This window comes from Tachypleus tridentatus, chromosome 7, assembly GCF_004210375.1.
Source record: "Tachypleus tridentatus isolate NWPU-2018 chromosome 7, ASM421037v1, whole genome shotgun sequence".
Classification (NCBI taxonomy): Eukaryota; Metazoa; Arthropoda; class Merostomata; order Xiphosura; family Limulidae; genus Tachypleus; species Tachypleus tridentatus.
The window spans coordinates 185,733,891-185,757,703 of record NC_134831.1 but is presented as its reverse complement, the minus strand read 5'-3'; the positions used below and the strand labels follow the sequence as shown (position 1 = coordinate 185,757,703).

General features: G+C 31.2%; 1 protein-coding gene across 3 annotated transcripts in view; it reads left to right on the top strand.

The window, feature by feature from the left end:
• Nucleotides 1-4,711: 4,711 nt before the first annotated feature.
• Nucleotides 4,712-23,813, top strand: part of LOC143257485 (BTB/POZ domain-containing protein KCTD9) — a 55,863-nt gene continuing 36,761 nt past the window's right edge. For 2 of the 3 annotated variants that reach the window (XM_076516243.1, XM_076516241.1), the window contains exons 1-4: nucleotides 4,712-5,481; nucleotides 8,411-8,532; nucleotides 14,140-14,183; nucleotides 16,941-17,043. In XM_076516243.1, the coding sequence (XP_076372358.1) occupies nucleotides 5,434-5,481; nucleotides 8,411-8,532; nucleotides 14,140-14,183; nucleotides 16,941-17,043 (317 nt within the window). In that variant the 5' untranslated portion in view covers nucleotides 4,712-5,433. The remainder of the gene's footprint in view (nucleotides 5,482-8,410; nucleotides 8,533-14,139; nucleotides 14,184-16,940; nucleotides 17,044-23,813) is intronic. The other variant, XM_076516242.1, reaches the window with a different exon arrangement.

Genomic DNA, 23,813 nt, shown 5'->3' with positions numbered 1-23,813 from the left:
ATGATCAAAACGGGTAGTCCCCGCTAGTAGAGCGTTAAGTCTATGGATTTACAACGCTACAATCGGGAGTTCGATTCCCCTCGGTGGGCTCAGCAGATAGCCCGATGTGGCTTTGCTATAAAAAACACAAACACACACTCAAAACGGGTATGACCGAAATAAGATAACAAGGATCCATTTAAAGACTTTCTCAGCCAATTATACGTGAAATCTGCACAAAACAAATGTTAATACACTTTACTCTTTCCTCTACTTTAGGCTCGTACTTAAGATAACAATTAATTTTCATTTAAAAAAATCATTAAACTTCAATTTCATGCCCTCGTAGAGGTGTGAGGTAACTATCTTTTCCTTCTGTAATCGCTGACATAGAAAACAGACGTCACTATCCTACAAATAGGGATTTCACAATAAAAATATTTCCCCCAGTGGCTCAGCGGTATATCTGCGGACTTATACCGCTAAAAACCGGGTTTCGATACTCGTGGTGGGCAGAGCACAGATAGCCCATTGAGTAGCTTTATGCTTAATTTAAAACAACAACAACAACTATAAATAATACACGTTAATATTAAATTATTCCTTTATCCCATAAAACATAATAATTCCATAAATTAATAATAATAACAAAGAAATTACATATGACTGCTAAAAAATAAATATTTTAAAACTTAAAATCCTTTAACGTAGAATTCTCTTTCTTGATATGAAGATGACCTAGGAATGTCGAAACATTGTTCTCTCCTTATCAGTAAAGGTGTTAATACCGATGCTAGCCGTTCTGAGATACAGAATTGGTTTTAATTTCACGCAAGACTACATGATGGTTATATACTCTAGGTGTCCATAATTTAGCAGTGTAAAGCTAGAGTGAAAGCAGCTAGTTATCACCACCCACCTCCAACTACTGGGCTACTCTTTTATAAACCAGCTGTTTGGTGAAACAGGGATTTGAGCTCGCGACCTTCGAACTGCAAGTCATGCATCCTAATCGCCTGGCCATACGGGGTAAGTAACATAGAAAACACATTACAATATATTACAAGCAATAATCCCCTTTTCACTACATTAAACTAATCACAATGCTAAACAGACAAACTCTTTAAGATTGATATTTGCTCCTTTACATTGTAAAGAAAAACTGTAACAAAGATATCCTAGTTACAACAATAATTGGACTAAACAGTAAATACAAAATTAAAATTGTTTGTTTGTTTTGGAATTTCGCACAAAGCTACTCGAGGGCTATCTGTGCTAGCCGTCCCTAATTTAGCAGTGTAAGACTAGAGGGAAGGCAGCTAGTCATCACCACCCACCGCCAACTCTTGGGTTACTCTTTTACCAACGAATAGTGGGATTGACTGTCACATTATAAGGCCCCCACGGCTGGGAGGGCGAGCATGTTTGACGCGACTCGGGCGCGAACTCGCGACCCTCAGATTACGAAGCGCACGCCTAAACGCGCTAGGCCTTGCCGGGCCCAAAATTGACTGTCACATTATAATCTTCCAACGGCTGAAAGGACAAGCATGTTTGGTGTAACAGAGATTCGAACGAGTACCCTTAGATTACGAGTCGAGTGACTTAACCACCTGGCCATGCCGGGCAGTCAAAATTAAAATCTCAAAATACAATACCGACCCAAAAACGGAAACATAGTAAATATTAAAATAGTACAAAAACTAAACTTTTAAATATAAAAAATAATGTAAGAAAAAACAGTTTTATAAAATAAAGACCTTCTTCAACACGGATATACATTGAACAAAAAATAATTTGACTTGTTTTTAATTTCGCGAAAAATTGCATGAGAGGTATTTACGCTAGTGTTTCTAAATTAGGAGTGATAGACATTTAGCCAACTCTTCGACTACTATTCGACTACGAATATGAGATTGAACGTTACCTTATAATGCTGAATAAACCTAGCATGTTTGGTGAAACGGAGATTTAAACCCCCCGATCCGGAAGTTACGAGTTGAAAAGAAAAAGTAAGCCCTTAGAAATAATAACACACATTTTATTACATAACATATATAAAACGAAAACCCTCTGAAACTTTAAATATGAGGACAATAACATAGTCCCCTGAAATAAAGTTAATATACTGAATACATGAAAAATAAATCCATCACAAAGATACACAAAATACGCAGAAACAGAAACATTAATAAAACATTACATATAATTTAAAATGAATGAACGTGAAAACAAAACATATAGAAATATACACACACAAAGGTATTCTAAGATCCTATTCCTTTGTCCAACTCCAGTCCTCTTGGCAGATTCTTTCGCATGGTCAGTTATTCATTTCTGGATGGTGTCATTGTTTGTGATTAGGATTCTCCATATGATCACCATCCCAATTCATAAGAGGAACACTACCTTTTTAAGCTGCAATAGAGAAATTGCCTTCCACAACAGTAAATCTTCTTCACTTTATACAGGATGCAGGTCTCAATTCAATAGGGTTATCTCTTGTCAGTGCAACCTGAGTAAGGAGATGAAACTGCCGTAGTGTAAGATAACCAGTAACAGCTCTAAAAATAGTGGTAAAAAGTGTTCTCGTCAGTTGTCACTCTGTGATTTCATGAGATCTTATGGGTGGTCGTGGTACAGTTTTCATAGAAGTGTATGGTCCCTGCTTCATTTTGGCTAAGTCTGAATATTCCATCATCATCCCCTTAAATGTCTAGTTTATGATGCTGTTTGAAAGTTGATAAGGCCTTTTTTTTATCCAGCTGGCTCTGATCCTCGTTGGCGTTGTTGACTGCTGGAATAAAATCACTGAAATAGTTCCTGATCTCGATGACTTTAACTATACAAGTTCCTCAGTTTTAGAATGTAGTGACCCTGCTAGACGTGTTCACACATTCTGTACCTTCTCTTCACAGTTTTGAAACGTCCTTAGATAGGACACAGCAAGAGAGTATCCCAATGCCAAAAGGTCCAGTATTTTACCTTTTTGACTGATAAGGTTGTGTTAGTGGACAGGTATGACTAGGTACTTGTCTCAAGTACTTCATTTAATGAGAACTGGGGCTCTAGAGGTAGAAATCCTTCTGATCAAAGCTGAGTAAAATTTCGGTGATTACATAACTTCATTCTTTCATAGCAGTTTGAAATAATGCAGACTTCAGAACACAGAAATGAAAATACTACCTGCTAGTTAATGATAAGTTAGATAAAATGGTCAAGAATTCGATCTTAAATGGTAAAAGTCTGGATCGAATGTACAAAGTCAGATAAATTCTAAATAGTTAGAAAGTTGCTTAGTGCGTAGTTTGAAAAAAGGGTCAATGTCAGTCACAGCCTAAAATTACTTTTAAAGATAGTAATACAGGAAGTAATCTGATAAGAAGACAATTTCTACACGGTTCACGTGTGTTCACGCTCTCGTTGCCTGCAGGACATGAACCTCTTGTTCACAAGTTTCATTGGCTCTCTTTCTGAGGTATGTATTTGAAGTTTTGCCCTAACAGTGCCCCTCTGAACGTAGGATAGAGACTTATATATAACTGTCAGGGTTTGTTTATTTTGAATTTCGCGCAAAGCTACTCGAGGGCTATCTGCGCTAGCCATCCCTAATTTAGCAGTGTAAGACCAGAGAGAAGGCAGCTAGTTATCACCACCCACCGCCAACTCTTGGGCTACTCTTTTACCAACGAATAGTGGGATTGACCGTCACATAATAACGCCCCAACGGCTGAAAGGGCGAGCATGTTTGGTGCAACCGGGATTCGAACTCGCGACCCTCGGATTACGAGTCGAATGCCGTAACACGCTTGGCCATGCCGGGCCTAACTATGAGGGAAATTCGGTATTTCAAAATAGCAACTGAGGTGATCTTAATTGTTGGAAGTCTCTTAAAATTCAAATTTCCACTGACTGCTACTAACATATTATTAGCTATGCTGACCACTGTTGACATTCTAGTGACAATGAACAACACACTTACTCTTCTACCGATATCTATTCCCTCCACTTTCGTCTGTCTGTTACGTAAATATTGCTCAGTTCTAATAGGAAATTATTATAGTGGAACAAGTAGAATTGGATACCAGACACGTGAAATGACTCAAATTACCTGAAACTAACCTATACATTTAACTGTTAAAATCGATTAATGCTTACATCACCTCATCTCGCTGTCTTTCTTCCAGATATAAGTTTAGTGGTAATTATACTGTATTTTTCAAAGTTTCACTACATTAAAGTTACTTTACGCTCCCTCATAGTACATTTACAGCATAGATTTCATGCATTTTATACTGCACCTTGTACTGAAACAATGATAAGTAAATGTATAGAAAACTCCATGCCTTACTAAATATTTTAGCCATCAGTGGCTTAATGGCAAGTCTGAAAGCTTATAATGCTAAAAGCTATTTTCGGTCTCCTTGGTTGGCACAACAAAGATAACCAATTTTGATGTGTGGCTTTGCGCTTGCCAACAAACAAACAAAATACTAAACAATTTACATATATAAAATGCTGAACATTTCTGTTTTCATGATACTTTACAAAAACCAGATAGAATAAAAGATTAATGTCCGTTAAAATATGTAATATGTTCTACACATAAAATGTTGTTATTATACTTATAAATCGTTGATTGTCAAATTACTGTTGTATTAATATAATGTACTTCCATAGTCAAATACTTTACAATATTATGACACGTTTCAGGTGAGTTACGATATTATTTCATATTGTCGAGAGGGGTCGTAACGATCAGTTAGAAGTCAGCTGAATAGTTGGATTGTGAACTGTATGATAGACTTCTGCTTATATAAGTTATAGTTTAAGATTAAGCTGAACAATGTTTAAGTTAATTGGAGTTGTTGTTTATGAGGTGATTAAGGTGAAATTAACAATGCAGAAGTAGGTCGTGATATTGGCGTTAGAAAATAAATTTAAAGTATACAACATATTTTATACGTGTGTTCAGTTTGTGGGACATTTCGACCCGAAAGAAATTTGATTAAAAATAAAATGGCTGCGAGTATGAATATGTTTGCGAATGATATTGTTAACTTATTATATTTAAGTTTTAACGAGTCAGCTTCAGAATTTTAGTTTTTTAGCCAGTGTATGATGAGTGGGTTTTACTTTTAAATTTAACCTCAAATTGTTTGATAGTTAATATCGACATTTATGAATAAAGCGATTATTTCTTCTAGCCCAACGATGTGATTAAGACAATAAAAGAAAAATAACCAAGCGTTTAGTTTAGTCAAAAATAGAGTTGAAGGTAAGATACATCTTAACATTTAACTTAATTTAAGTCGGATTAGACAGAAGTAGTCAGAATAAGCTTTAAAGTTCAAGGCTTTAGAAGTTAAGTCTTGGATAAGTTCAAAAAGTAATACTTAGTAAAACTGAACGCAGTGGCATTGATTGTGAACACCGAAATCAAATCGTGATAAGATGAGAAGAGTGGTCCTGTTTCAGAATGGTTCACAAGTGGATGGAAAAGTAAGTTTTTATATTTGAGTTTTTTTTAAAACAGTAAATATTATAACAAGAAATCATTTGACATTTCAAGCTGTTATGGCAAATCTATCCATGAGAAAGAGTAACACCTACGTTTAATTTTTCAGGAAATTATCGATTTCTTTTTGTTAAAAGATCATTGATAAAATGTAAAAATTAGAATTAAGGATTTATTTAAATAAATTAAAGGTAATCTTTAACATATGCTAAAGAAAGGCTTATTTCTGAAAATTTTAAGATTGCTGAGTTGCTAAGTTCTACATTTTTTTCAGTTTTTGTTTTACAACTGAATACTTAAGCAATATTTTTCATCCTGAACAATTCTAATGTGTAAAACAAATCAAACCAGAATAACAAATTAATTCTGAGATTGATAAGAAAGATTGGGGATTTAAAAGACTGATAATGCTACTGGATTAGATAATATTTCTTCACTGGTTTTGAAGGAGGTTGAGGATTGGATAATATCTTTGCTAATATCTTTTGTAAACCATTGTATATTGAGCAGTTACCAGAATATTGGAAGTTGGATAACGTGATTTGTTTTCAAGAGTTGTGGTAGATGATACAGATTGTCCCTGTAAATTATAGGCCTTTTTTCTCTTACATCAATGATGGGAAAAGTTTCTGAAATTCTGATACAAGTACCTTTGTAGTGTCAGTTAACAAAGTTTAAAATGTTGACTAGTTAATTATATTAGTGATGATTCTTGTCTTATTAGTCTTTTCAGTTTTTGAAGAAGTTATGTCAACAAATGTTTTCAAATGTGAGACTTGGCCTGAAAAACATAGGAACCAGGTCCAACACAGAAAAGTTGTGGTATTTATTTTGGGTCAGTTTGTAGTTGTGGTGTGAGACGTACAGTTTTACACTGAAACTGAAAAGCAAAGGTCTGGCTCATTTAAATTACAATAATAGTGTGGATTTATTGTTTTTTATTTTCAGAAAACATTTGACAAGGCACACATAAAAGGCTTATTAAAAGAAAAAATGTTGATTTGGGAGATAAGTGGTGTTTTTAAATAGAACAATAGCTTGGTAGAAGACAGCAGAAGGTTATTATAAATGAAGTTTAGTCAAAATGGATTAATGCCATAAATAGAATACTTGATGTCAGGATGTCTGCTGTTTTGGATTTATATAAATAACATAGAAGGAATTGTTAATAAATTACTTGTTTTCTGATGATATTAAGTGTTGCTAACTTTGAGGAAGATGCTTTACAAAGGGATTTATATTATTTGGTGAGTCAGAAATAGTTTGCAAATGGTTTTTCATTACAATAAATGCAAGATAGTGCATATGAAATGTTGTGATTTAAATTATGAGCATAATTGTGATGGAAATAACCTTAACAGTACTATGAAAGAAAAGGATCTTTTTTGTTTTGGTTGGTTAGTCTAACTAGCATAAGCAGACACACACCCACAGACTATTGTTAAATAATAAGAGCTGACAGCACATCAGACATGTGGATCCAAGGTCCCATGTTCATCTATTACTGCCAGATTAAATTGTGTTCCACACTTTGTGATCATGGATGCATATATGAGTGATGGTCAAATCTCATATTTGGTTAGAGTAGCTTATGATTTGGTGGTGGGTGGTGCTAATTGCCCTCTCTAGTCTATCAGATTAATATTAGGGAACAACATTTGCAGATAGCCAATGAGCAGTTTTGTATGAAATTCAACAACAAATGAATAATACTTTGGATTTATCCAGTTATCAAAGATTTGTTTAGTTCTTTAGAATTTTTAATACAGCTAGAAATGCCAAGAATATTTTCTATAAATGTTGCTAATTTATGGTGTTTACCAAACATATCGGTATATGTTAAGTTAACACCGATCCTGTGGCGTCACTTTAATTTCCTTTAATATCTCAAGTAAAACAAATGTAATAACACAAATTAGTTTCAATATTTTTTTTAAGTATGCAAAAATAAATTTGTACTATATAAACAGCAAAATGCATTTTATGAGTGTATCTGATGGTTTGTAATTTATCTTTGTTATATCTGACAGTGTATGATGTTTATGTATTGGTCAAGCTAACTGTATGTTACATATTTCTGAAGTAGAGATATTGCTTTGAATGAAACAAAGTTTTTATTTTACACCATTAACACCCACTTATGTTAAGTAAAGCAAAGTTTATAAATAACATTATTTTCAGTGGCATATTGTTAATTTTGCTCATTTGTTAAATGAAAGAGTTTCTGATATAACTCAGTTCACAATAATTCAGTTTGTCTTTAACCTCAAAGATTATGGCATAAACTCAGTTTTGGTATAACAATTATTCAAGAGCACTGAAGTATTTACACAACTTTTTCACAACTACAGTAACTGCATGGTATTTTTACATCAGAACAGAAACACTTAAGTTCCAAGTTTATCAGAAGTATGAGAAATAATTGCTTCTGATAATTATTCTCTACAATGTAGATGAATAGGAATTAAACAGTTTTACTTGTAAAGTGGGTCAGTCTGTGGAGTACCATATGTGCACTATATTTCTTGATACAAGTATGCTTAATATTCTTGTTGAAATCGGTTTTTTCTAACTAGTACATCAATTGAATTTTTTTCCAAAAAGTGTATATAAAACATTTATGTTGGCTGTCATGTCATTGTCTACACATGAAACTTTGCTGTTGTTATTCATGATCAGAATCCTACTGTCTTTATTCATGGTTTATTGATTTTGGAGGAATTTTCACCTTTCATATTGTTATTTTGTTTAGAGGTTGCATGAAGCCACCCCAGGAATTCCATGTGTTTGCTATGTGTGTAATCTACAGTTACTGTTTGTAAAACAAATTCTCAGTGTCAAAAGCTTGAAAATATTGTATAATAAGATTTTAGGTCCAGGGTCATCATATGTTTTTATGGAATGTTTTTACAGGTTGTTCTTTGGTCAGGTTGCCTTAAGAATCTTCTGTCTGTAGCCAGTACTAAGTTTCAAATTACAGCAAAGCGTTTATTCACATCACAGGGTGGAGAGATCGATGATCCATCTCTTATCAAGTAAGGTCTAAATTTATGTTTTATCTTCTAGATAATTCTGAAAGTTTTGAATTTAGTAAATATATAAATTAATGGGTATTTACATGTTCTTGTGGATCTAAACATGCATTAACAGTTGTTTGAGAATACAGTGGAATGTCATTTCAACTTAAGGTATATTATTTTGTAAAAAGTAGTTAACATTGTCTTTTAGTTTTTGTATAAACACACAGATTTGATGTAGCTTACATGTGCATTATAGTAATGATTCCCTTAGCTCTCAGTAAGGCAGCAGATTTTATGTATATTAATCAGTTTCTTAATATGCACTTTTCATAACCAGCAAAATTTGAAAGAAGTTATATCAAGATATCTTAGTAAAAATAGAGTAAAATCTAAATAAGAAAGTGTAGAAGAAATAAGCAGTAGGATGGATACATATACATAGTAAATTAAATAATACTTCAAGATGTTTTATTGTGAAATAAACATCTGAACAAGAAATGTACATTTAATAACACATTTATAAATCTCTTATTTCTATATTAGTGTTAATTTAGGATACAAGAATGCAAATTGAAGTTAATTTAGGTGATACAAGTGTCGGGTAGTATTTATATTCAAGAGTAATTACACTGGGAACTGCTTTAATATCTGAAGTAACTTGTCATCTTGTTATAGCTTTTCATAATATTAACTAGCAGATTTTTAGTTTATTTTGTCAACAGCAAGATAGTCCTGAGACTTGCTTGCAATAATGCAAATATATCTAAATATGATTTAACTCGGATAATGATACATTTTCAGTTTTTACTTTTGAAGATATCTTTGTGTACTTGATTGGGCCTTCTCTGAAATTTAATAACTAAATGCTGTAAAAGCTTATTTTATTTGTAAATATATACAAATGTTTATTTCCTTGTTTATGTGAAAAACGGAAATTTCGATACAATGCATAACCTCTTCTCACATAAAGAGCAATTGTTCAGTGCTACCCTCAATATGAATTTTTTGTATACCACAAGCCCTGAGCTCCCATGTACCTCAAGATCAATGTTGTTAAACTACATCCTGCTGGTAAATCATCATGTGACAACCCTCTGCCTTGACGATAGCACAACCTTCACTTCTTGTTTGTCAAGATGTTTTTTGTTTTCCTGGGAATTTCATATAAAATAGAGAGATTTCCTATTTTTCTTCTATGTTTGAAGTGATTACTGACCTTTACTGATCTTCAGTTTGTTTTTTTGGTTTTCACCAAACCTTATATTTCCAGTTAGAAAACATTAACATTTTCTTCCAGCAAAATTGCCTAGGCCTCAGGTGGTGGTACTTGATTAATAACTGTCAGCTTAAATACATTGAGAAATTGATGGTTATGAGTTAACCTTCATTGGGACTGTAGTTTGGTGTAACATTTGTCTGCTGGACAGATATGCTGTTATACTATTATAGTTTTTGAATATTTTGATATTCATATTATTTCTAGTTTTTGGTTTCCAAAACATACATTTAGTTACACTTGTACATCTTGTAAAGTTAGGGTTTTTTAATTAACTTTTAGTGATATCCTTTTGTACTATAATGTTAGCTAAGGCTTAATGTGTTTGTAATTTTAGACTTACCTGTCATTCATCTTACTGGTAAATCATAAATTTGGTTAAATATATTGTCTTCAACAAATACTGTCTACTAAATGTTACTTTCAATACATTTATTTAATTTCAAAATATAATGACTTTTTAATTAGCATAATTATTTTATACTTACAATTAATTTTATTTTTGAGGACCCCTGAGTTGAGGGTCTTCCCAATCTTCTCCCACTGTTGCTCACTTTACCACTAAAATTGTTTAAGATGTATTGTTGACACTTTAACTCTGATTTTTATTATGACCTCCCCATGCCACTACTGTGAAGTCTACCAGGCCTTACTTATCCCTTTTTACACACTTCACAGTTGTTGTTTCTTCTTTTCCAGGCATTTTGGTTCATGTTAGGCTTTTTTGTCTCTCTTTCAAGAGCTGGTTCTGGCATGCCTTACTCTTCACAAGGCTTTAGTTCATTTTGCCTTAGCTTACCATCATATAGATTGTTTTTGTTTTCTCACTTTTTTACACAAGAAATTCTGTTGTCTGTATGGGGGACAGAATTTCTATATCTTATATCTATCTACCTAGCCAAGTTTTCCAGTTTTTGTCTCTATGTTGTCTCTACTATTGGTATTGGCCACTATACATCTTTCTGAGATGTTCCACCTATTTCTTGGGAATTTTTGGCCATCTTCAGATCTTTCCCCACAAACCTGGCTTCTTTGTTTTTGAGATCTTCTGGGTTGGGAGGGCTCTTTTCCTGCACTGGTATATTTTTGGGAAGTGGTACTCCTGTAACTTAGCATCATGTTAGGTATCTGGATTTTTACATTCAAGTTCTGTTTTGGTTACTCATTTGTCTTTTTGGATGTTACATTCTTTATTTAAGTTTCAATGTTTGGCACCTTCATCTGTTATCTGTCCTACATCTAAGAGTTTCTTCACTAGATGTGTTCTAAATTCAGTTTGTAGTTCTGTAAGAGTCACGTACGTGAGGAGGATGTGTTGTACTCTTGTTGGCTGATGATTTTTGCATGATATTTAAATGCAGTCAAACCATGTTGATCTTGGAACATGGGAGCTCAAGGCTTGTAACATGCAAAATGCATTTTAATTATAGAGGGTGGTACTGAAGAGGAATATCTATTTATTTGAGAAGAACTGAGTACCTTTCAGAAATACATTTTCAGTATAGGAAAATTATAACATTTATTTTCATGAGAAGACTTTCTTTCAACCAAACTAACGTGAATTTCAAAACAGTAGCCAATTCACACAGCATTTTCTTTTAGGTTCATAATCTTATGAACAAGCATTAATTTAAGATGGTTGCAAAAATTGTAACTGGGAATTTATAAATACAGCATAAAAATTACTGTAAAGGGTTTATATAAGTGAGTTTTTGTTTAAAAAATAAAGACAGCAATGCACAAACAGCAGGAAAATTGCACTTGTTTTGCTCTGTGGTGTCTTTCATAAAGTGGAAATAACTAATGAAGAATAGAATATTTTCATAATGTTGCCTTGATGTATGTTGTATAATTAGAAGACTGCTTTATCTACTCTTAATATCAAAGGACCTGGACAGGATAGATTTTTAAAATAATGCATATTAGAGACCTTTTTGAAAATAAAAAATAAAAAAATGGACAAAATCTTATTGCTGCTTCTTAATTTTCATACAAGTTTTTAAAGGTTATGTGTAGGAAATTTTTCAGTATATAAAGTTCTTTAGTAGCACTGTACAAAATATTGAAATCTGAGCATTCCGGTACAGTCATTTAAGTTATGGGTGGGCAGTTAACTTGATTAATCTATTTACATATATGTAGCAATAAGGAACTGTTTAGTCTCCATCTATACTGTCCTACCCAATAAATAAGCTTTAGTTAAAAAAAGTTAAACTCAAAGCCAGGCCTTATCATTCAAATATTTATGAAGTCTTTTCTTAAACTCCCTAAATTAACTGCATTCACCACATAGCAAGACAACCCATTCCAAAGGCGAACCACCCTTTTAGAAAAATAAAGCACTCTTGGTTGAAGATGACTTCTGTGTTACTAAAATTTATATCTGTTTCCTAGTCTTACCATTCTCACCATTGTGTAAATGACACATCAACACTATCGATTACCTTAACAGTCTTAAACACCTCAGTCAGATTCCCTATAGCTGTTTCTTTTCCAAATGAAAAAACAAACAACTCCAGATATTTTAACATGTCTGCATAACAATAAGCCTTTCCATTCCAATAACATTTCTGTAGGCCTCCTTAAAACTTTTAGTTCAATGTCTTTACCAAGGTAAGGCATCCAAGACTGAACCCGGTGCTCTAAATATGGCCTTATTATTTACCTACAATTGAAGTAGAACATCTTTAGACTTGCATTCAGTATTTCTGTAAATAAAACCTAAAATTATATTTCATCTGCCACTAGCAACATCACTTTGCTATTATCTGAGCATTGGTTAGTATCACGTAATAAATTACTAAAAATAAGTAATAATTCCATATAAAAACTAATTTCAGTTATTCTAACTGCAATTATTTGAATATTGCCAATATTATTTGACTAATTCAAGACTGTGTAACTTTACCAAAAGATGTCATTTCTCATGCAATGATTCATTTAATCAACATTTGTTTCTCAGTTGTTAATCTTTCCTGTTATTCTAGCTAGTTAGCATCTTTCAACTGTTGAAGACATATCAGAGTGCAAAAAAAAAACTTACACCAATTTTAACTGAAAAATACTGAATAAATAGAATGTTATAATTTAATATTTATTTTGTGTACTTTTCAAAGAAAAACAAATTTCAACTTTTTATTTCTGCATGTCAGCAACATTTTTCTGTGAATAATGCATCAGCTTTTTTCATACTTTTTTTTCTGCTCATCCCAAACAATAAGTTAATATTTCCTAACTGTCATACATTGAATTTATATTTGACATGTTTTTCACATTTTCTTATTTTATAATGTCTCCTACTACCACCACTTGTCACAACCATTTTTGCAATGTCATAGATACAAATACTTGTTATTTATTGAAAATAAGCTAGAATTATTAGATATTAAGTTGATCTTGAAGAAGCATGTTATTAGGAAATGTCACAATATGTTGCTTGACAAAAGTGACAGTGACACCACTTTGAAAGGTAAAGTCCCAGGTCACAGACAAATTTTTCAGTTTTTGAAATTTTTTATGGTAAACATTCAGTTTGCAAAATAGTTACAAAAGAAAAATGTTAATAAATACCAATGAAATCGAACCTGAGTATATAAAATGGAACCTTTCAATAAATAATAAAGAAAATTGAAATTCTAAGATGTGAAAGATTGTAATGTTTTTTTAAAACCATGTCTTAAAATAGTTTTGGAAATTTAAGAGCCTAAAAATAAATGATGCATACTAAGACAAACTATATAGATTTCTTGAAGCAGAAACTAGATACTATTTAGATAATTTCTACTAAGTTTCATGCTATGTGGCTATTTCCATTATAAGAAGGGAAAAAAGATATTGACACCCCTCAAGAAATGGTTAAATGAACTAAACTTTCTATTCATGCACTTGGGATCCTGAAAAGTTATTCCATGTTGAAAACAATTTTTTCTTTATTTTTGTCTGTTGTGGTATTTAAAAATATTAACATGGTTATATGAATTATTTGATATTTTGTGACAGCAAAACTGGGTTTCTTATATGCTTTATATTTATATTTTTATGTGCTGCTAGCAGCTTGTTTTTCATTCATCATGAGAAACAGGTGTACGTGAACGTGTTTATAATTCCTATTAAAGAACATGCTTGTGTAGTATATTTCATAGTGCATAAACACTAATTTGATTTTGTAGTTATTCAAAGATGATGCAGAGATCTGTTTTGCATATGTGAATTGTTTTCCTAGTACTTGAATTGTGGCACGATCTGAAATGGTTTTATACAATATATCGCACAGTAAAAATTTTTAGAACATAATTTAAAATCAATTAATAATGAATAATGTCATTTTGTAATCTTTTTTTATATAGAAATGAAGAGACACTGTATGTTTCTGAAGGGGAGCCCTTTAAAGGTATGTATGATTTGAGATTCTACAGTTTATGTATGATTTAGTATACCATGATTAACTGTTGTGATAACTTTATTCATTTGGGATAAAAGTTTGTACATAAAATGTGTATTTGTGGGCTTGTTTGGCTGATCACATTTGGTCATATTACTGAAATATATGTTCATGTATTATTGTTACTCATATATTTAGCTTTGTCCTATGAAATTTAGAGATCAGTTAATAGCTGGGAAACATAAGCCAGTTGATAACATAATAAAATGTAAATGAATAGCAGAATCTATTTAGTTGTAGTGAAGAAATAAGGCAGTGTTTGCATACTGTGTGTGTGTGTGTGTGTGTGTGTGTGTGTGTGTGTGTAACTACTAGGTTTTATTCTAAAATACCAAACTACTATTAAGGTTTGAAAACATACAAGTAAAACTGTTGGAGTAACTCAGACTACAGATTTAACTTCACTATTCCTCAGTATTTGTTACTGTTGATATAGTCATTTTCATGCCAAATGTTTTCAGTTATTCTGACTGTGAGGAATTGTTTCATAATATTTATGCAAAATGACTACCTGTGCTCATCTAGTTAGTTTAAATTGAAAATCTTTGAAGTTATAAATTTTTTTGTTGAGGTTAATGTTATTTTGTGCACTTACAAGTAGCTCACTAGTGAACTCTTCATTGTTTGAAATGTTTTAATGTTCATGGATATCTTTTGCAATATGTTCTGTAGCTCATTGATGAGAATAGCCTCACCAGGACTATGCCTATATTAATATTTTTCCCATGAGTGCAAGGCTGTTGATAGCTTCTTTATATGGAAAATACTTTCTTAATTATAAATACTTGTACCTGGAACTGTGAATAGTAAGTTTTGTTTACATGTATTACCATGGATAAGAATCTCGTGGACTACACCATACTGTATCAGTCTTTACTTCTATAATTGTGTAAAATCTACATGATTAAAACCTGGAATCAAATCCTCCTTAATTTTCAGTTAAAGCTACTATTTCAACAGTTGAGGAAGTGGTAATTATTCTTTGAGATTTCTGTAGTATTATTAAGCAAACACTTGTTGCTTTATGCATTAGGTGGTACTCAAGCTTCATACCTTACAGATCTTCTGATGATAATTTCTTATTCAAGTAATTAGAATATGCTGCTAGTCATTTGTTTAATTCAAATGTTTCAAATTATGTAACTTCAATTATGACTTATTTTGTTAAAAAGAAGCATACCAGTTATAGGTTTGTTGATACTAGTATAAAATAAACTTATGAAGATTAATGATTCTACTTCACTAGATGCATTAGTAAATGTTTTTAGAAACTCCCCTTTTCAAATTTACTGTTTAAAACCTTTTTCTATAAAGATATATATGTGAATCATTCAGCTTGTTATGATATTAGATTAGTTAGCAAAACACAATCATTGAATAAAGTTTTGACATTTATTGCATTGGAAGGCCATCATAAAAGTTTATCACTAATCACTACTGGGTGTCTTTCCTCAAGTACTTTACAAGGCACTACAGTTTTTTGCCACTTGTTTGACACAATATGCATAACTTTAGCTTTTCTTTTTTTGACATTGTTCTGTAGAGTCAGTTTGGTGTATATTACTAATTCTTGGGCTTTTTAAGTGTCTGAAAAAGTGTGAATTTACACTCTTCCCACATCATGTATTATTAATAATTGCATAACTATTCTTTATTGAAGAGTAAGATGTAAAATTGTTTTTCATTAGGTTATAAACATAATTACTTTTCTGAATTTGTGCCTTTGTAGAAGTTATGACAGGTACTGAAATGTCTTGAATCTGCAGCTGTGATCTTGGGACAAACAATCTTGAAGCAGTATTCTTATCCATTTATGCCAGCCTTTTAACTATCTGATAAACAGTAAAATAAATATAAAACCAAGAAATTGAGATCAATCATATTTTAAGGTAGCAAAATATAAATATAATGCATATATTTTCTTCCATGTTGTACTTTATTGCATATAAGATACTCTGTGAACAGGTGTGTGTGTGTGTGTGTGTGAGATACTATATCAATATAACCTCAATTACACTTAGGAAAAAATATATTGTTTACAGTAGCTCAATCAACCCTGAAAAGGAATAAGCCCCAACATTAGAAGTTGTATACTTTTCCTTTTGACAATTTCCAGAAAATGTACTCTTGTGTTTAAGCAGTGTGTAACATGATTACTCTTGTTGTTAGAATGAGCAAGTTTAGTAATGAACTCATCTATAGACTATGCCTTTGATTGGAACTAATGTGAAGTACTGAAGGCAAATTTCAATGTAGTAATGAATTTTTTAAATCTAAACATTTATTATGGTAAAACTTTTACAAGATACATTACAATCTACAATGTTTACTCAATTGTGAATTGTGTTTACTTTAGGATATTAAGCTAACTATTATAAGAAATATATATTAATAATTGAATATAAATATATGAAGTTGATCTTTATATTGAAATATCTTCTCAATGTAGAAGCTAGGTCTCTATATTAAATTGAAATTTAGGGTAGAAGTTTTCATTAAAGGGGAGTTTTGTAGGGATTGTTCAAGCTTTTATTTGTAATAATTAGGAATCCCTTATCAATATATGTACATATTTTTTATGTACAGGTTCATAATCTTTGATTGTGTTTAGTGTTTTTAAAAATCAAAGTTTAATTCGTATAATTAAGGGTTATGACTAGGCACATTATTATATTTTTAATGACTTGTATGGGTGTATTTTCTTAGCTTTTTTAGAATCTTCTCCACAGTTTTCACTGTTAAGGCAGAGTCCTGGCAGTCAGGATTGGGTGTTCTTGAATGTGGGAGGACAGTTGTTTGCAACAACCAGGTATGTTTAAACTTTTTTGGTAAAAAAAAATCTTAGTGGTCCAAAATTTTCCACAGGCAAAACAATTACTACTGAAAATGTTTAACTTGATCCTAACAAAAATAAAATTTGTGATACTGGTAATTAAAAAATGTAAATGAATATAAGAAACATATATTTGGCCAATTTTACATTAAAGGTATTGCTGCAACAGTAAGCTGAAATTTTATTTTGTTGCAGAAGGAAATTGAATCATTTATGTGAGAATGAGGAAAAAGATTGTTCTGTTATTACTATTTCTCTTCCTAGTTTTTGTGAAACTTAAAAAGAAAGGTGGAAAATTTAAGATATTTAGTCATGAATTTTAAATTTAGTTTTGAGTGAAAACAAGTTTCTTTTTATCAAATCGTATGACAGGATTATGAAAGGGAATGTTTTGCAAAGTCAAATGTTCTTGTCTTACATTTTATATCCATGCATTTTACTCGCACACACCCCACCATGTATTCATGTTCCTGACACAGGTAACAACAATAAAAAATGTAAATGCATATTTTATTGAATGAAAAATTATGTAAACAACCATAAAGGTAAAGAAACTATTATAATTAAAAAGTGGTGAAACAATTTGGTATTTCTAATTTGTAATATGTTGAGTTCTAGTAATATGTTGCTTTTTTATCTGTTAGGTATCATTGTTATATTTATTTGAAAGAGTTCACTTTAAAATGCAGGTGGATTATTACCATATTTGCTAATTAATAACTAAGGGCTCTGCTAATTGATTACATTCAATTATTTTACTGGTACAGTGCTACTGAAACCATGGTACTTACAAACATATTTAAATATCGCAGAGGGTATTACCAGCTCAAACCTGAGACCATTAGATAAAAAGCTCCCAATCCACTTATCAACAAAACTAAACACTTGAATTGTGATGAAAAAAATGTGCAGTGTACAGATAGCCTGTTTTGTAGCTTTTGTGCTAATGCCATTCTTACAAATGTGATTACTCTTATAAGTAATTAATTATATCAGTTAATTGGTTAAATAAGTCAGCTTTACTGTAAAATGGTGATTTATGATAACCCTTTTTTTGTTGGTACTTTAGCTCACTGTTCTTTAAAGAGTGACAGTGGTTTTTATGATCTTAGGAGATATGGAAGACGTTTTATTTCAAAATTTAGTATACTTCTACCCTTTTAGTTAGCCTTGAAAGTTTTCACTTCCACTGCATACTGAAGCTGTAATTGTTTGTTGCACAGTACAGAATGTTTGGAAAGTAAGTGGGAGAAAAGTACGTTTAAATTAACTTGAAGTTTTTTCCCTTTAAATTATTGAAATATGTTTTATTGACTGTCCTTGTTTTTAAAGTATTATCATGTTAATCTTAAACATATAAACAAGCTTAGTAAACTTGTAATTAATTAGTAAGCAACATATAATTAAAAAATATTTTAGCTTCTAAGGCTGCTTTTTTCCTCATGTCTAACCAGGCTAATTTTGAACCTTGAATGGAGGATTAAATATGAGATTATGTTATTCAAGTGCAACTTGTGCTAATGTGCAAGTTTTAACCCTTTATTTCCAAGCTTGACTGATCCCCATATCTGTAAAGTTATGCATAATAACATTTACTGTAATTCTGAATTTACTATACATATCTTCACAAATTTGTCAAGCTTTTAATAAACAGAAATCTGTTGTACACACACAAAAGATATTTGTAATGAAGTATTGTTACTGAGGATTTCTTTGTGGATTTTCAAGGCCTTTACTGAGTTGATTTTCATGCTAAGAATAGAAGTCTCGTTTTACAGTTTTTATATTTCATTTACATCACTTCTAGTACCTCTGGAAATTTCAAACTTTTTATCTAGTGTAAGTTTTGTTAACTTAAGCTGTAAAGTTTCTAATTTTTACACTTTAGTTTTGTTAAAAAAACACACACAATACAATTTGTGGTACCTACCATATATTGAACTCATCTGCAGTGAAATAAACATTTTTAATATTCTTCCATAAGCCTTGTTGAATTTCAAAAATTCTAGTGTTTAGAAAAAGATAGTTCTCATATATGCATCAAAATACAAAATATATCAGACACAAAATATTTTAAACATTGTGATGTTCAAAATTGTACTGTGATATTGATAGGAGAAAGAATATTTGAGGTAGTGATTCTTGTATACCACTTTTTCTTTGAACTTTTTTTTTGAAGTTCAAATATATTGGCCTAATTTGTTTTTAAAAACAGGAAAAATCTACTAGTAGAAAATTAATATTCTTAACTCCTCTTAACCCTTTCATATGAGTTGGGTGGAATCTTCTCTGCTTAACCATGAAAGTATTTATAGTGTGACGTTTGACAATGTAGGCATATTAAAAAACGTGTGGGTTAGTGGTGAACATTACAAGGCTTTCGTATACAACATATCAGGTTTTGGATTTGAATTAACTATTAAGAATTTTTAATTAAAGATTTTGTATAATTTTCTTACAGAATGTTAACTATTCTGCAAGCAGAGTAATTTTCATTTTAAGATTAAAAATACTTTTACACATCAAAAAGTTGTCAAGTTTCACATGTGAAATCTTTAATGTTCAGATAATTATTTTTAAGAAAAATTATTTTATCTGTCATTTTCACTATCATTGTTACCTTTGTGTATGTTCTGTAAGTTTGAATGATCTTTTTTTTCTTTCCAGAATGATTACACAAATGTTTAGTCTAAATAGCTTAAATATCATAACAGTATATATTTATATATATTTATTATTCCTATTATATTGACCTTTCAGCCATTGCTGGCTAACAGTACAGAACTTACAATGATGCAGCATACGTACTCATTACTGTATCCAAGAGTATAAAATCTGATCTTTACAGAGTGACTTGTCTTGATTGTATTTTAGTGGAGTAGTATTTGTAAAACAGTTACATTTCAGTTGTAATACATTGTGTGTGTGTGTGTGTGTATATAAAAACATAGAGCAGTAAATACATTAGTATAACAAACTGTTATTTCTTCCAGTTATGAACTTTGTACTCATCTGTTGTTAGCTATAGGTTTCTAAACTTTATCAAATTTTGCTTGTGGAGGATGTGAAACAAAATAATTTTTAAGCTTTTTATATATACATTTGAAATAATCAAAAAATCATAAATTACTATATCAGTACCATGGAATTCCACTGTAATTTGTCAAACTTAACTATGCTGTGTATGGGTTTAAACAAATATGAAATTTCAAGTCCACTGAAGACTTACTAGCTTTAAATCTTGTATTAAAAAAATGAGATTGACATCCTGATATTTCAAAATGACTGAGAAAGCCACTAGAGGGACATTGAGATTTTGATTGGATATTCACATGATAGAGAGAAGTGTATATAAGGTTTCCAAAATTGGAAAGAGATGAGCTGAGCTATGTGTTTTGATTCAGTGATATCTCAGCAAATAGAAAAGACAGAACATTATTTTAGGTTGTCAGTAATGGTAATTTGAGCTCCTAATTTATACAAAACTATAGACTTTGTATTTGGACATTACAAGCATCTAAGTGGAACCAGTGTTGCATTCAACATATGTGAACCACAAAATTCAATGTTTAAATGTGTTTTTCTGCTATTTACTTTTAAATATACTAATGTATAATACTAAAGTTTGAATTAAAGTCCACAATTTGATACCAAATTTATAAACATAAGTTTACGAAATAGTCATTCGATAAAATTTTGAATGAAAGTCAACAAACAAGATAGCATGGCCTTTGAATTGTGACCATAAGAAGACTTGTATCAGTAGGGTTAACAGGAAAGTTGGGATTTTGTTGGTTGGAGGACACAATTGAAAAAGTATGTTGATTCATGTCAATTTGAAGGGGAGAAAATGCTGGTGAATATAGAACTGAGGTGATATGTATATGTACATGTGTAGTTCAGATTAGGTTTATTACAAGTTTTATAACATTTACATATGTTCTTGCCATACAACCAGTTTTAACTGTTTATACTACTAGTGATGCATGTACCACAATATAAGCATTCCTGATCTAAGAAGTAAATAATATAGACAGGAAAACCAAAACCACAAGAAGAAAATGCTCTTCTACTGTTGGGTATAAATGTATTCATTAGCCATATAAAGAATTGGCTAGCATACAATCTTAGAAATTAGAGAGAAAAGGGAGGTGCTTTCATGGTAGGTTAGACAAATTTATTAATATATTAAACGAGCAGATATGAGGTTCACCTTTTAGATTTTTGCTATTAATTGTTATTTGTATTTCTTCATTTGTTGGAAACTGCAGTGACCTAATCTTTAATACCAGAGAAATTTGAATTCAGTTACTTCATGCAGAAATGAAGATGGAGATTTTTTTAATATTTCATTTTGAAACAGTGAAGTTAAAGCCTAAATTTTGTGCAAATATGAAATGTACATTACTTTTATATCAAGTCTGATAGTAAAGTTAAATTACATTTTGAAAAGATGTAACATGCACAAAAATTCTGGGCCCAGGTGCAACAGTTTCACCCTGTTGCTGTAGGTTTTCCTGTGGTTCAGAGTAAATGGGCATGTCATCACATTTGTAGGCTTACCTTCAAATTTTTATTGAACTACAGTGAATGTGTCACTGAGTTAGGTATCAAATTGTAGATTATATCCCAAAGCTTATTATTATTTATTAGAACTTCTTAATTTAAAAGTAAATAAAAAAAAAAACCCATTGTATGCAGCTTTTGTTCATATTAGATGTTTGATTCTCAAAAAGCCTGTGGTTAAAAACTGAAATTGTCAGTATTGATCAGCTAGAGTCTCAAATAAGAACCTTTTTTCTGTTTACTGAGATATCACTCTAATCAGCAACCAGTCACCCTGCCCACTTCTTCCATTTTTGTTAAGAGTTGCCTACATACACATACTTCCCTCTATAATGGATGTATAACTAATTTAAAATTCAGAATTTCCCCTACATGATTTTTTTCAACCTGTGCAAAAATGTTTATGCAGGAAAATCTTTCTCTTCATGGAAGATTTAAGTGAAGTTAGAGATAATGGAATGAAGAATATTTTACTTTTTTAGTTCCATAATAAAAATTATAAAATACTATATCAATACCACAGAATTCTATAATTTATGATTGTTTTTATTTACAAATATATGAATAAAATAAAAAAGTATTTTTATATCCTTGTGCAAAATTTAACAAGGCTTAGAAAATTTTTGGAAACAAGTGCAAACTTTGTAAGCAAAAGAGATCATCACTGTCTTTATTTCTTTATTTAGTGTTTCGTGTTTTAAGAAAAATAGTCACATGAATTTATTCCTGAATATTTGTAATATATATACATGTGTGATGTAGTATAAGTGAACTGTGACTGTATTTTACAAAATAGTAGTCCACTAAAGCAAAGACAGAACATGTCACTTCATAAAGGCCAGTTTTACATTGCTGAATATGGTAATATAAGTACATGCATGCTGCATCAATTGCACCTTTTTCATTGTCAGTCAGACATGGCCAAAAGGTCAATGAAGTAAAAATTATATATAGAAAATTAATACTCAACTGTTAAGAAAAACAAAAATTAGAGGAAGGGACTGTATTAAAAAAGCAAATCCAAACCTGTGACTAACAATATTTTCTAATAAAAACAAGTCAAACAAAAGTAAAAAACTGCTGCACAAATCTAAAGAATTTTCAGGATACAGTTTACAATGTGAGGTACAAAATGTACCCTAGATTTTGAAGGTGACTGCAGAAGTAAGACCCACATTGTGGCTTGGGATTCACTGTCTGTAGGTATTAACCTCCATTCACTAGTCTCACACACAGAAATTCATAAAAATAATAATAAAATAATCAAGATTATTATATTTGCACTATTTTTATTTAATATTCTTAATCTGCAAAGTTTGAAGACGTGCATACTGTATTAAAAGTTATAGCATGAAAACTATAATAAGCACAAAATATTTACAAGGTCAGAACCTGGGACCAAGCCCATTGTGAGAGAGTTAATAGAATAGGCTCATTTATGATAAATGAATAAATTCTTACGGTAGGCCCAGCATGGCCAGGTTAACCACCTCAGTGCTCAGTCTGTGAATTGAGTTTGAATTTTTGTCCCACTAAACACACTCTCACTTTCATTTGTGATGGCACTGATTTAGGACAGCCAATTCCACTGTAGCCCAAGAGTTGGCAGTGGATGCCAAATTAGGGTCAGCTAGCACAGGTAGCCCTTGTGTAGCTTTGCACAAAATTCAGATCCAACCAATTAATACCGTATAACATTGTTTTGTTATTCATCTATTTTAATATGCTGTGCTATATATTTACAGGTTATAGTTTAAGATCTTTGATTTATTGTTTTCCAGACATTATTTAGACATTGTTTGAGCATGAGTTGATAGCTCAATACCATTCAATGATTTAATATTAAATATTCTTTGTGCATAATTTCTTTAATGCTTTGATAATCTGCAATATATATTAGTTATTTATAGTTGCTTATTTATTTTGTGGAAGGTAAATTCAGTCTTCTGGTTTTGGTAAATATTTTGTTCTTAAGAGCAAGTAATAGAAACTAATATAGTTAAATTGCCATTACATAGAATACATGCTTTCATACAATGAGCCGTAGTGGAAATACTCTACATTTACTCAAACATAATTGATACAAATGCATTGAATTACTAATGTATTTATTGTAAATGTTTATTAAATATCACGTATTGAATGTCTGCAACAACCTACTAACCTGGAAAGAATAATTC